The sequence below is a fragment of the Cyprinus carpio genome, chromosome B20 (genome assembly GCF_018340385.1).
Source record: "Cyprinus carpio isolate SPL01 chromosome B20, ASM1834038v1, whole genome shotgun sequence".
In the NCBI taxonomy this organism is placed as follows: Eukaryota; Metazoa; Chordata; class Actinopteri; order Cypriniformes; family Cyprinidae; genus Cyprinus; species Cyprinus carpio.
Genome location: NC_056616.1, coordinates 29,085,585 through 29,100,321, shown reverse-complemented (window position 1 = coordinate 29,100,321; position 14,737 = coordinate 29,085,585). Strand labels below are relative to the sequence as shown.

The following is a 14,737-nucleotide window of genomic DNA, read 5'->3' as shown; positions in this document are numbered from 1 at the left end:
GTTCCTCTCTGCATTCACTCAATTGTAGGTGTTTTTTTTAGACATCTAAAGCACAATGTTGTTTTACTCTGTATTCGTCTTATTCTAAATTTGTCTTCCACTATATTTGGCAGGGAGTTGCATATATGCTTTGAAACCGTTCATGTCACCAAATATGCATACTTTGCCAAAGAGCCACAAAAATGAGTGGGCTGCGATTTAAATGGCAGACTTCCTGTTCAAAGACCAGGGCAAAAAAGTTTTGCACTTCCTGAAGACTTGCATGCACATTCTTCCTTTTTTTAAATATTTCACGACAAGTAAAGGCACGGCAGTTTCATCCTACATCTGTCAGTAGACTTGTTCTAGCTTTGATATCTTTGATGACTCATGTATTAGCTGTGTAGCAGCAGTTGCATGCCGTGCTGTCAATAACTGGGTCATTGCGTGCTGTACATATTTGCAGAAGTCTTTTTAATAGCATTGAATGCATGTGAATTCTGTGAGGTCTGATGAAACCATTCTTATAGTATCCACAGTAAGATTCTCCACATTACACAACAACCTCCTGAAACAAAAGTCAAACAAAGAAAATTATTTTGGAGACAGAACTGCTCAGTATTTTATGTGAATTACTCGATTTGATTGCAGATTTTAAACGCCACACAATCCACAAGAATGCCTTAAGAAATGTTTTTCCTGTGTTTCTGAAACAGCACCCTTCATATTTGATTTCTCCATTCTGAAAGTCTCCTAGACACGATTTGATTTGTGTCTAGTTTAAGCATTGCTTGTTTTCTGTAATTTAAGTAATAGTCCATGTGATACTGGTGTGATACTGATATCCTCAACAACAAAACAGTGAGCTTACATTTCTTTGACAAAAATGGTGGCAAGAATCCAAGCATATCGAAATATGATTTTGTGCCTTCCTGGTTGTATTTGTTGGCATGGATGCAATATCTGAAACAGCTGGAAAGCTTCTGGAGAGAAAAAGAAAACAGTGAACTGAATGGCCTTGGTTTCCAGGCTCAGTAAGGGATAACCACTTTAGAAACGTCTTGTTTTTTTGTGGTATGACTAAAATAATAACAAGACACAATTGACACAGTCTTTGATTTTAGTGTCAAAATGTTTCACTTTGAAACATTAGCTTGTTCCCATGTAATAACTTGATTTTTGTGTTGAAAAAAAAAGATTGATTTAGTTTTTTCTTTCTTTTTCTTTTTCCTTTTTTTAATAATGGACATGGTTTTATTTCTATTAGTAAAATCAGTGTCTGGTTATTAATTGTCCTTTCGAATATATATTGAGCGTTTGTTTATTTTATTTTATGTACACTACCATTCAAAGATTCTTATTTTGAAAAAGAGGAAATTAATACTTTAATTAAACTCATCAAAAGTGACAATAAGACATTTTGAATTAAAAAAAAAAAGTTCCTTTTAACTTTCTTTTCATCAAAGAATCTTGAAAAAATGTATCATGGTTTCCACAAAAAATATTAAGAAGCACAACTGTTTTCAAAATTTATAATAATTTATATGAGAAATTATAATAAATAATTTTTTCTCAAGTACCATATCAGCATATTAGAATGATTTCTGAAGGATCATGTGACACTGAAGATTTCGTGCACACTCTCCAATGATGGTTTGTACATCATGCATACCACATTGGACACTAGTGGACTCGCGGACACGCTCTTCATGTATGCGTCCGGATTGCTCATGCTGAATGTATAACACATGCTGAACAATTCAGCTTTACCATCACAGGATTAATAAATTATGTTTTGAAATGTATTCAAATAGAAAACAGCTATTTTAAATTGCAATAATATTTCATAATATTGAAATTTTTTACTATATTTTTAATTAAATAAATGCATCCTTGGTTAACACAAGACGTATTTAAAAAAAAACGAATAATAATGAAATAAATAAAAAAATCTTACTCCAGACTATTCAGATTTTTTTTTTTTCAATAAAATTTTATATTTATGTATAACTGTTTTTCCTTCTGCAGGCTTACAATATCCATGTGAATGGTGTCTTGCATTGTCGAGTACGTTACAGCCAACTCCTGGGCCTCCATGAACAGGTGAACACATATTTTCATCAGGACCTTTATTTCAGAAATTAGTATTGCACCCATATTTATTTTGAAAGGATTGACACATGAAAAACTGTTTATTTCAAAACTGTATTTAAACATTAGTTACAAATGACTGGCTATAAAATCAACCACTTAATAGTCAGTTAGTGGTGTGGATGCTGAGATTTGAAATGTGTTCTGAAAATGCAATGCTTCACTGAAACTGAGGAAGTGAAACATAATTCACAATAACAGTAGAACTTACACACACACACACACAGTATGCCTATACTGGAAATAGATTGTTGTGATTTTAAAGGGGTCATATGATATTGCTAAAAAGAACATTATTTTATGTATTTGGTGTAATTGCTCTTCTATGCCCCGCCTTCTGAAACACGCCGATTTTTACAAAGCTGATCGGTCTGAAAAGCAAGGTGTGCTGTGATTGGCCAGCTATCCAGTGAGTTGGGATTGGCTGAATGCCTCAAGTGTGTGATGGTAATGTTACGCCCCTTACCATACTGTGATGCCGTCTCCCAGCACGATGAGACAAAACCAATAAAACCCATTACAGATGAGGCATTTGTTGCATCCAGTGGGGACATAATTACAGATTATAATGACTTATACTGTCTTTTTATATGCATTGCATTGCGTATTGCGCTGCGTAAATAAAACCATGTGCATTTGTGATCGGAGAAATGACAGACAACAAGCGCCACTCTACACTGCTCAAAATTGGCAAATTCTTTAAATATGAAAATGTACTTACAGGCAGTAAGTCAGAAGCACCAGACTGTCCTTGCAAAGTTGAAATTGCCCCACTTTATAGAAACAGCCCTTGTGCGCAGATGGCAATGTAGGCTACTCTCCCAGGTTCAGGAAACAGTCCTCCGTAAAATGCATTGCTCACATCTGAATATTTGGTTTGAACTGTTCTGGAACAGTGTTGTTAATACAACTTAACCACTGATTTGTAGTTGTGTCCTCTTTTGGAAGGCCGAACAAAGGAGTTTCACAACGAAACACACAGTGTCTCCACAACATGGCGGCAGCAACAATACTACAGCGAGAATCAAAGTTAAGCATTCTTTCTTTGCGTAAACATTTGGGCGGCGTTATGCAAATCTTCCCACACAGTGATGTAGACATGTGGGGGTGTGTTTAAACGAGGCGTTTTAGGAGGGTATGGATGAGTCTTAACTAATATAAGGAATATCTCTTTGTGTTTGAGACTTTAGTCTTTGCAACTTTAGGGATCTCTATTCACAAACAGCTTGTAACACTCCAAAGAGAAATGTCTGTTGTATTATGCACTGTTTTGGATGTGACTTGACTCTGCAGTAAGCCTAAAAACCATCTCTAATTGACTTTTTTAGATTTTACTGAGGTTGTGTGAGGAAATACACATTTGGACAGGATTATAATCACAAAGTACAACTGTGAAACACAAATTGAAAATGAAAAATGAAGCTGTGCTCATATGCACCAGTACTGAATAGGTCACAATGGTGGGAGATATTTTGAGTGGTCACCCACTGAAAAATGACGCATCGTTCTTCTGAAAGGATCTGCCTATTACCATTCTAACACCTACCAATTTCACAGACACTAAGTTTCCTCGTGAATGAGAGAGAACTTCAGTGATCTCACCATTAACAGCATGTTGTGTTGTTTCACTGCCACTGTTGCTAGGTAACAGTGCGTTGAGGGCCTAGTCAGATCATACGTGGTCATATGATGCAATCCGTAGAGGCTGTCATGGTGTGAGGCTTGCGGTTAACCCTTAAAATGGGCTTTTAAATGATCCGAACTTTATAAACTATCCTTTTGTAAAAAAAAAAATATTATATTCAATATTGTAATATATTATTATTTATATTATGATATTATAATTATAAAAAAGATATTTATAAAGTATTATAAATATATATATTAGAGATTGCAATTTTCTCTGCTGATTCTGATTTCCAATTTTTTTGTTAGTGTAACCTGCCGATTTTTTTTTTTTTTTTTTTTTTTTTTTTTTTTTTTTTTTTTCCAACTCCGGTAATTCTATACTGTTTTTTTCAATGCAAAAATTAAAAAAAAAAAAAAAAATGCTCTCACTTAAACAACATTAAAAAGTGTTCTGTGACTGGAAAGAGGTCGAAATAACAATTACCTGAAAATTAGTTGCTGTATAACAAAACTCTTTTTTGTTAACTTTTTTTTTTCTTACTAATCTTATTAAATGTGTTCTCTTTCACATATTGCATTTTTTCAATTAATTCAGTTAGAATAATAAGAAACTGTAGATTTGTTATCATTCAAATGAAATCAGTATCAACAAACTCTTCATCTCATCCATCTTTCCATCTCTCTCTCGCACTCACTCAGGCTGCGTGAGCCTCATCTGACACAACATAAATTCATTATCGGTCGCCGTTTACACTGTATGCAATGAAATCAGAATCATTCTCGCGTGAAAAGTTTTGGTGGCCAAGTTTCTTTTCTTCGCTAGGTATTTTTGTTATTGACGTTTAAATCAGGCTTCTTGTTCGGCTGGGCAAGTAAAATTCTCTCTCACTTGCCCCTTTAAAAAATCTACTTGTCCCAGACAAGAGTTAATCGAGACTGCGGTTCTCCCACAGTTTACATTGGCCCTAGACATGGCCTATTACAAATCACTATGCGTCATCTTCACTCACAGTGAAGAGCTTCCACACAGACGTCATGTTTACATGATGTGAGCATAAGTGTGACATCAAAATGGACCACCTTGGAATCGGCAGACTGACAATGAGTGCATCTCATATATATATATATATAGTATTTATTCATATTTTGAATTTCTTTTTATTTGTAGGTTTTCAGTTTGAATTTGTTTTAATAATTGTATTTTGTTTTTTATATTTCTATTTAGCTTTATTTTTTTTATTTTAGTTATATTAATTTTAGTGCTTTAACTTAAAATGATTCAACATTTTTTACCTAATATTTATATTTTGTTATTTCAGCTCTATTTCAATTATTTAAAAAAACTATTTTTAGTCGTTTTAAGTTTTAGTCGTCAACACTGCTGAATATATTTCCATATAATTTTCTTATTGTGCTGTTGAATAAAATCCCAATAACACAGATGGAGCAACAGCAGGCATAATTTTAGTAGATGCTGTGAAGTGTAAACAGATTTATTAGCTTGGTGCCTGAGAGACCCGCAGTCAGCATGTACGACAGAGCACTGCACAGCAGCCAAGGGCAGGCAGTGGTCAGTTGGATTTTGTCCTCTCAGAGTTTGACCTCATCCATTGTAAATGAACTTTTTTCCTTGTGTCCTTTCAGATAAAAAAAGAATATGGAAATAATGTGGTGCCAGCTTTTCCACCAAAGAAGATCTTCACCCTCACACCGGCTGAAGTCGATCAGAGGAGAGAACAGCTAGAGAAATACATGCAAGCTGGTGAGAAGCATCTTCTTTTATCTGGAGAGTTCACACAAAAGTTTTGAAACTAGACTCTAAACAACAAAATTCACAAAACAGATATACACTACCTTTCAAAATGTTTGGGGTTAGTAGTAATTTTTAATGTTTTTTTTTTTTTTAAATGTTCACAGAGGCTGCATTTATTCAATCAAAAATACAGATAAAAAACTAATAACACTGTAAAATATTATTACAATTTTAATACATTTTTAAAATGTAAGTTATTCCTGTAATGCATAACTGTGATATATTTTTTAAAGTGCTCTTTAATGAAGAGAACATTTAAAAGAACCACATTTATTTGAAATACAAACATTTTGTAATGCTCCTTACTGTCACTTTTGATAAATTTAATGCATCCTGTTAGCCTACTTCCTTAAAAAAAAAAAAATTATCACCCTTCATATGGGGTGATATGCTCTTGTAATTTCAGCTCTTCCTTAAGAGGACGGAGCTTGTTAATGTTCTACACTGACATTCATGTCAGGAAAATGAAAAAAAAAGAGGGCCACTGAGGATTTTGCCATGCATGTAGTTGAACAGGTTATGAGTGAGGTTTTCTCCACACAAAAGGAAATCAGTGGCGCTGGCAGCACCAAGAGCTGTTTGCTCGAATCCCTTCCAGCACTGGCACTTTCCATCGAACAAGCTAAGCCTTGTTGAGCTTATTTGCTCACAGTCTGGAGCTGCTCTTGGCTGGAGCTCCCTCAGTTACATCATTGAGAAACATGCTTATGGAAAATTAACAGACACAAACACACAAGCTGTTCAGAGTGTTTGTGCAAATGTCTTGTGGTTGTTTGCTTGTGTGCTATATTGGAAGTAAAATATAAACATTGTAGTTTATGTTGGTCTGTTTGCCGCCAGCATGTTTTTTTGTTGTTGTTGTTGGTAAAACTGAGGTTATTATTAGTCAGGGAGGCATGGTGGTATTTTTAAAGAAAGGCTGCATTGTATACCAGATTAGTTTGTGTTTACATGATTTTGACAAATGATTTTTAAAACACTGAGGTTTACATTATGGTTGAATTGAGACACTAGAATAAGAAAAAAAACATTCTGACAATCATTCTACAAAATTTCCCAGAGGAAATTTGTACCTTGAACCTTTAAAGGACTGTCACAGACTAACCACATCTAATACTTTGATAAAAACAATGCCATGTGTATTGGCTTTGTTCTCCAATAGATGTTTTTGAGGTTTGTTTCGATGAACCACTCAAAATGTTAAGCACTGTATTTTATGGGTACTTTTTGATGGTGAGATACAAAAGTTGGGGTCGGTAAGATTCTGTAATGTTTTTTAAAGAAGTCTTTTATGCTAATCGGTACTACATTTGTTTTATCGAACATATAGTACAACTGGTAATATTGTGAAACGTTATTCAAATTAAACTGTTAAAAATAAATGGAATTAATTCTTGTGATGGCAAAGCTTAATTTTCAGCATCATTACAGTTTTGAGTGTCACATGATCCTTCAGAAATCCTTCTAATATGCTCATTTGCTGCTCATGAAACATTTCTTATCTCAGTGTTAAAAACAGTTGTGCTGCTTATTATTGTAACTGTAACAGCTTTTTAATTTTTTTATTCTTTGAAAAAAAAAAAGAGTACTAAAAATAACAATCTTGTCTTTACTTTTGACCAAATTAATGCATCCTTGCAGACTAAAAGCATTAATTTCTTTAGCATTAAGCATTAATTAATTTTTGATACCTATAATAAAGACTTTTTTATTTTCTCCCTGCAGTGCGTCAGGACCCCATTCTGGGATCCAGTGAGATGTTCAACAGCTTTTTGAGAAAAGCTCAACAGGTAGAATTTCTATACTCTTTTTATTTGGTAAAAATATTTATCTATTTATATTAATTCCATAATTTATTATCATAATTGCAAATCTAGTATATGAATTGCTTCTGTTTGAAATATTGTAAACATACATATGAAAATGTATTGTAAGTTTACAGATTTCCAGAGCTTATGATAAAAATATAACTGAATTGGGTTTTCCTCTCCATGCTCAAAAATGTCCTTGCCATTTTTATGCCTCTTTATTTGCATTTAGCATTCAACATTTGAATAATTTCTGTTATGTATTGAACTTTATGGCGTCCAATAACAGAAGTGACAGTTTTCCGTCATAAAACCTTAATCAATTGAACCTGCCTTTCTCCACCTCCCCATTTTTTTTCTAAGAATCTAAAACACCAAAAAATTTTAGGGAAAAAAAAAAAAGCATTTCCTAGTCCATCAGGAAAAGGGTTAAACCTTGGTTGGTCTGATTCTTCTCATTTCCTCATTTAGATATGCTCATGTGTGTTGAATGAAGATCCAGTCCATGTGGCTCTCTCACTTCCTTACATTCCACAACCATCCTGTACTTTTTTTGTTTCCTGAATCACATAGATAGCATTCATTCTTCAGGAATTTCATTCTCCACCCCACATACTGTAGATATTGGCAATTTTTGCAGTCAGATCCCGTCTGTCCCCCCGGCTGCCCATCAGAGAGCAGTCTGCACACTTGGCCTTGCCTTTTCATTTTGCAATCTCTGTAAAGATCAGCTGCTGCTCTGAGACTCTCTGCCTCAGCGGGGGATGAAACATGCAGGAAGGGGGGGGGGCTGAATTTGCAAAAAGCAAAAGATAGGACAGTGAAAGAACAGTGATGCTACTTGTTATTCATTAAAAATGTCAGCAATGTGGTGTTTTTACACTTATTACCAAATCACTTCTCTTCTCTAAGAATGCTTATCTTGCAGTATCTATACACAAAGCTCAAAGCATAACATTTATTCTAAAATGAAAACACCTTCTGACGTGAAAGCTGAAATACACAGGAAATGAAACAGCTCTATGTGTTTTTTTTTTTCTTCTTTTTCTGTTCCATGTTCTTGGAGTGTGTGAAAGGGTTTGATTTACTGTAATGTTATCCGTTCTGCATGTTCATCAGAATATTCTGAGATCAGCTGAATCTGACAGGAAGCATCAGAAGTTGAATTAGAGGTCATCATGTAGGTGTTTCCCCAAACCCTTTTTTAAAGTGCATCACTGTTTGGCTGTGCTGCAGGAGACCCAGCAGATTCCCACTGAGGAGGTGCAGCTAGAAATCTACCTGTCCAATGGACAGAAGGTCAAAGTCAACATCCTCACATCGGACCAGACTGAAGATGTTCTGGAGGTGAGAAGGTTGTTTTGTAATGCTTTCCAAAGCACACATCTGCTTCATGTTCTCCAAGCATATTACTATTGCCAGGTTTATGCCTTTTGTCATTTTGAATAGTATTGTCTATGGTTTACTGCCACCTTTCATTGAGTTACATGATACAAGGTGTATTTCTATCTGTTTATTCATGTCTTCAGTAAACCAATTCATATGGTCAAGGCCAGAAATACATAAAAACAGGACATACACACTTTTCTTTGATTTTACAAGTTAAGGATATATATTTGTTAGGGTCTTTAAAGTTAACACTGCTGAGTTTCTTTTTTTTATATACACTGCCGTACAAAACCGTTTGGGGTCAGCAAGGTGTTTTTTTTATATATATATAATTAAATTGATCAAAAGTGACAAAGATATTTATAGTTTTTAAGGATACATTGGAATTAATTAATAAAAAAAGAATTGACAAAAATATTAAGCAGTACACCTGTTTGCAGCATTATTACTAATGTTTTTAAGCAGCAAATAAGCATATTATGAGTCCTGAAGGATCATGTGACACTGAAGATTAGCGTAATGGCTGATGGAAATTCATCTTTGTCATCACACGAATAAATTAAAAAAAAATTATATGTTCAAATAGAAAACAGTTATAAGTCATAATATTTCAGAAAATATTTGTATTTGTAATTTGTATTTTTTATATAAAATTTTTAACTATATTTTTGATTAAATATGCATTAGACATTTAGAAGGCATCATAGAACATTAACTACAAGTCTAAAAATTATTATTTAAATGATTGACACATTTAATATAGACTTTCTTCCTTTTTTAATTGAATGAATACATACAATATGTGTTGTACTTAGCCTGTGTTAGAAAGCAGATCATGTGTTTCTTCACTGATTCTTTACTTAGACCTGCTGTCCAATCAGCAAACACATATTTGAGCCTGGGTTTTAAGGGCTTTACGGAGCTCTTTGTGGATCATAGCTTTCCCACGTGCACCACACAGAGTCATGGCCGATCCAGGCTCTCATTAAAATGCACCCTGCACCCATATGCAGCACCAACTGCTTTCTGCTGTGCTATTCAAGCACACTGATGGCCCAAAGCGCCCTTTAGCACCTGAAAGAATTAAAAAAATAAACACAAAACAGGCATAAATGTAGTGAAGTATAACCTGATCAATCATGGGATCTGCATGGATGTAATGTTTAACACCTAAAACACTCCTGTTGAAGAAAAGCATCCAAAGCACTTTTGAAAGTATTGGCACAAAAAGAAAAGGTTGTTTTTTTAAAGAATGAATCAACATTATGTGCACATGTGATTTGGGTCTTTGCCTATGAATACATAAGCAAATCTTGTAAACTGGTTTGCTGTCATCTCTTGTTGGGTAATAGTTTAGGTTAATTATTTTTTGATGTCTTTATCAGGCTGTGGCCTCAAAGCTCGACCTTCCTGATGAGCTGGTGGGATATTTCAGCCTCTTCCTGGTTCAGGAGAGGGGGGGATGGGGGATGCACGTGTGAGTATAACAATCAACATTTTTAATTTTAAGATCTTTTCAACATTTGGTAAAAATCGTGAGGTGTGCTGGCATCAGATGTGGCCTGCTGGCTTTAGCTGGAAAGTGGTTTGGCTGTTAGTAAATGGTATCTAAAAGTCAACATACTTCCTCTGGACTGAATATAAAAGCAGACCTGGCAGCTCAAAAGAGTGACTGTGTTCTGTTGAGATGGCCGCCCACTCTCCACAAAAGTAAACTGAGGTCAAGTAGATGAAACTTCGGTCAAGCTGTTGTTGGCATGGCACACACAGCTCTGCTGTAGGCCTGTAATGCATGTTACACAAACACTGTTATCATTATTATTGCTCATACTGGGTTAGGGATTGAACTAAACCCAAACCATAAGTATTAAACTTCTGGTCTGTTACCCGTTCTGTTGTTTTTTTTTTTTTTTTTTTTTTTAAACCCCTCATACATTAAATATTTACTTGAAGTATCCCCTGGGATTTAAAGTTAACTTATTTTTTTTATTTTTTTATTTTTACATGCATGTTCATAGTTTTGTAATTCAATCACATTCAATATATATACATTTTGTTTTATTTTGATACATCACGTGTTTTAAAAACCCAGTTTATTATTATTATTAATACAATTTTATTATTATTTTTGTTGTTACCTCTAATTATAAAAATTAATTATTGTTATAATGTAGTTGTACTGTACCAGTGCTATTTTAGTATCATTGATATACTGTTATAACTTTAATTAATATAACATTTATTTTATTAATTAAAATGATTTTAGGGTATTTTACTTTTAGTTAACTGTAACAACCTTGTACTGTACAATATGAAATTCTAATTCATTTTATTTTATATAGTATATTATTTACAACCCTAATATTTATTTCTTGAATTCTTTTCTGTCAAATTTTAAAACCCTCAATATTTTACTTTAGTGACATAAAGTCTGTTCAGTTGACAACTTTAAAAAAAATACCTCTTGTTACAAATATTGTAAAATGCTAGACACTTATTGGAAAACCACATTTGGGGAAACCCTGTTCTTACCAAGAATATATTGATTTTTGCCTTGCCAACAATAACATATGCAAACAACGTCCCATAGTGGCCTGAGCCATATCAAGGGACCAGTTACTTTGGAGGGTTGGCCATTTTGACTTGGGCCAGTAAGAAACTACCCAGAAATTGCATAGCAACATGCTTAAACCTCTCAGAACAACATAACAGCTGTATAGCAACACCCTGTCAACCATGTAACATGTTATAAAACATATGAGCTTTGTGGTAAAACAAGGCATTATGACCTTTGAGAAGACAAAACTACTGCATTATAGTTGCCTAGAGGTTGAAAAACAACATGAAACAATGGTTCAGTAGAAATAAATGTGCTTTTCTCCTTAGTCTGTTATAAACAATGTTTGTTGAGACATAGTTGGCCGGAGTAAATGCAACAGCAGGAGTATTCAAATTGGTTGTCACTGTATTGATTGATTGCGTATGGCCTGAAATGCCCTGTGCAGAGAAATATTACTTGCTCCATCTGAAATTAAACCGATTATACACTCACTGTGAGGAGTTGTTTGCTCAAGATCATATTTAATAAAATTTTGGCTTTAAGCGTCTTTTCGAATGACCAGGAATGTGTAATTTTTTATGAACACCCCCCAGGGACAAAATAAATGAATTTCCTCACTTCAGAGGTTTTCCCTGCAATATGTGTCATTAGTTTATTGCAAAAGGAAAATTAATTTGTAAAGAATAGGCCATTTTGTCCTTGATTGTTCTGTTTCCAATTCTGCCGTCATCGAGTTGTGGAATTGAACATCTTTCAAAGGATGAATCCCTAGGAGAGCAGTAGAGTTATTGGAAGTGGAATTCTTTTTTTTTTTTTTGATTTCACAGACTTGGTCCAGTTCTTGAAACTGAAGGACATCTTTTCTCTGATTTTATGCAGATGTCTGGCAGTCGCTCTCCTTGTCTGGATGTAATGTCGTCTTTTTGTTTGTGGAACTTTCCATGTCTCCTTTTTTATATGAGCTGTCATTGTTTGACTACTTTTAACACAGAATCATCCCGCATCCCTGAGGAGTTACATGCTATGTGCCTCCCACTCAGTTGCAAGATCCTCACCTGAAACAGGCTTAATCCTGTCAGATTTGTTGAAAAACAGACCCAGAAGAATCCTCCACAAAAATGAATCTGGCATCCTGCCCGATCTTGGCAGAAATGCGCATTGGAGGGGAAACAAAGTGAGAAAAATAAATGCCTGCAAACAAAACCTGATTTTCGGTTGAGTGCCGGTGGAGCCAAAATCAAGAACTGTGTGCCAAAAACATGTCAGTGCTAAATCATTTCCTTAAATTATTATTATTGCACTATTTAGAATATTATAATGTATTATTCATATATTAGTCATATTGACAATTCATAATAATAATAATATAAATAAACACTGTAATTATTATTACTATAACTATTATTATTGACAATAATACTGTTTAATAATAAAACAAAATAACGAAAAGAAAAATATTTAGTTTCCTTTTTTTTTTTTTTTTTTTTTTACTTGCAACACTTTTGAGATCTTTACAGTGACAACTAGAAGTAACAACCTTGCAACCAATTAGAAACGTGGTGATAATGTTTTAGTACATATGTATTTATTAAGACATTCCTGTCATATAATACCATTCTTGTCTTAACATGCTGTCTAATGTCAGACCTCTGAAAGGGTAAGCCAAAGAGTAGAATGACAAGTTGTGACGGCATGTCATCTCTTCTTCTTTTCACACTCCTGTTTTTAATGTTTCTCAAAGCTCAGTGCCCATATCAGTTCAGTCCCTGGCTTCCATTCTTTTCCAACTCTAGAGAAAAAGTCTTTTCTAACAGCTGCAGCATTTATTCTCTCCCTCCCTCCTTCCCTTCCTCTGTTCTTCTTTCTCTCTCTTGCACAAAGTGATAAACATGTTATTGTGCCCTCTACGGCTTTAGCCAGATGGATTCTCCCCCATCTCACTTTGTTTGTTGTCATTGTTATTACTCTCCAAATGTCCTTGAGTCTAAAGGCACTCATACATTTCATCTGGTCTCTCATTCCCTCGTCCAAACCTCTCCGACCTCCCACGGTGCCCCAGACGTGAGAAAACTGCAAGAATTTGAGCTGCCCTACGTGTCCATCACCAGCCTGCATAGTCCCGACTACCGTATCGTCCTCCGTAAAAGGTACAAAACTTATTTTGGAAGTAATGGTTGAGCATTCAGTCCTACAGCAAAGTGTACAAGAACTACATTTATGTAGCCTACAGAGGAAGTTCTTATACAATATGTTAGTTGTCCTTAGTATACTTCTAAATCAATTCCAAAAAACAGCCTTTTTAAAGGAAAATTCTGTCATTTACTCAACTTTGTCATTTTAAAACCTGTATGTCTTTCTTTTGTGGAACATAAAATATATTTTGGATAACATATGAGAATCTCAAAAGTATGCAAAAGCAGCATAAAAAGTATACTTTAAAGTCTACATAAACCATATGATAGCCGTACTATGAAGATCAGACCAAAACCGAAACACTTTATGAACTGAATCATTGAGAAGATCATGAACTTTAATGAATGCATCAAGAAGAGCTAGGGCAGATATCAAGATTGTCACTGAATAACTTTTGAATGCATTTTTCTTAAAAGTTATCATTTGCATGCGTTTTTAAGCACTAAGGTTTAAAAACTAGATTATAAGCCATTGAAACGCAATCAGCAGCGAGAGAGAACTGATTTCGCTATATGCATGCACTGTCTGAGAGACTGTTTTTGAGCATCAGAAAGGTGCACGCACGTGAAGACGGAGTATTGAACGGAGTTAATTTTACCGCTTTATAAGCCTTGAACCATGCTTGAAGCCAGTTAAACACACTTGTACGTGTCAAAATGCCTGTCTTTGCAAGTTTCCTTGTAAACACAGTAATTTAGGTATTAAGTGAAAGCAAACAGTTTCATGTTAATCAAACAACAGAAGAGAAAAAATCTCTCACTGTTCTGGACTAAAAGACTTTTGTAACTTTAATAAGAAGAAATATATATTTAATTTAAACAGTGAAGAATAAGCAGTGCTTTTATACATTTGATTACTTTATACAATGTATTTAGCATTTCTCATTTATTTCAGTTATTTTTTTTTTGTCCTATTGCTTGATTAATTTATTATTCTTATTTAATTGCTGACTGTTTACTTGTCTTCAGTAAGCTTTATTTTATTTTTTTACTTTTATTTATATATGAAATTTCTATGGTATCAAAAATGTTGCTAAATTTATTGTACTATATATCATTACCGTGAAATAAAATTACTCATATGATATAAGATTTTGGTCATATCACTCACCCCAGTCAGGATGCTAAAATATTTATATTTTAATTTCTTAGTGAACAGGCCTTAAATAATAGAATTTAAATTGTTGTAGAATTATCCCTTTAACAGAGCTTAAAC

At 34.1% G+C, this 14,737-nt stretch overlaps 1 protein-coding gene across 1 annotated transcript in view; it reads left to right on the top strand.

The window, feature by feature from the left end:
* Positions 1–14,737, top strand: part of LOC122133980 (sorting nexin-17) — a 28,121-nt gene that overhangs the window by 3,157 nt on the left and 10,227 nt on the right. Inside the window, exons 2-8 of the mRNA XM_042747279.1 lie at positions 2,008–2,082; positions 5,404–5,521; positions 7,298–7,362; positions 8,617–8,727; positions 10,155–10,240; positions 11,828–11,832; positions 13,389–13,476. Of these exons, the coding sequence (XP_042603213.1) occupies positions 2,008–2,082; positions 5,404–5,521; positions 7,298–7,362; positions 8,617–8,727; positions 10,155–10,240; positions 11,828–11,832; positions 13,389–13,476 (548 nt within the window). The remainder of the gene's footprint in view (positions 1–2,007; positions 2,083–5,403; positions 5,522–7,297; positions 7,363–8,616; positions 8,728–10,154; positions 10,241–11,827; positions 11,833–13,388; positions 13,477–14,737) is intronic.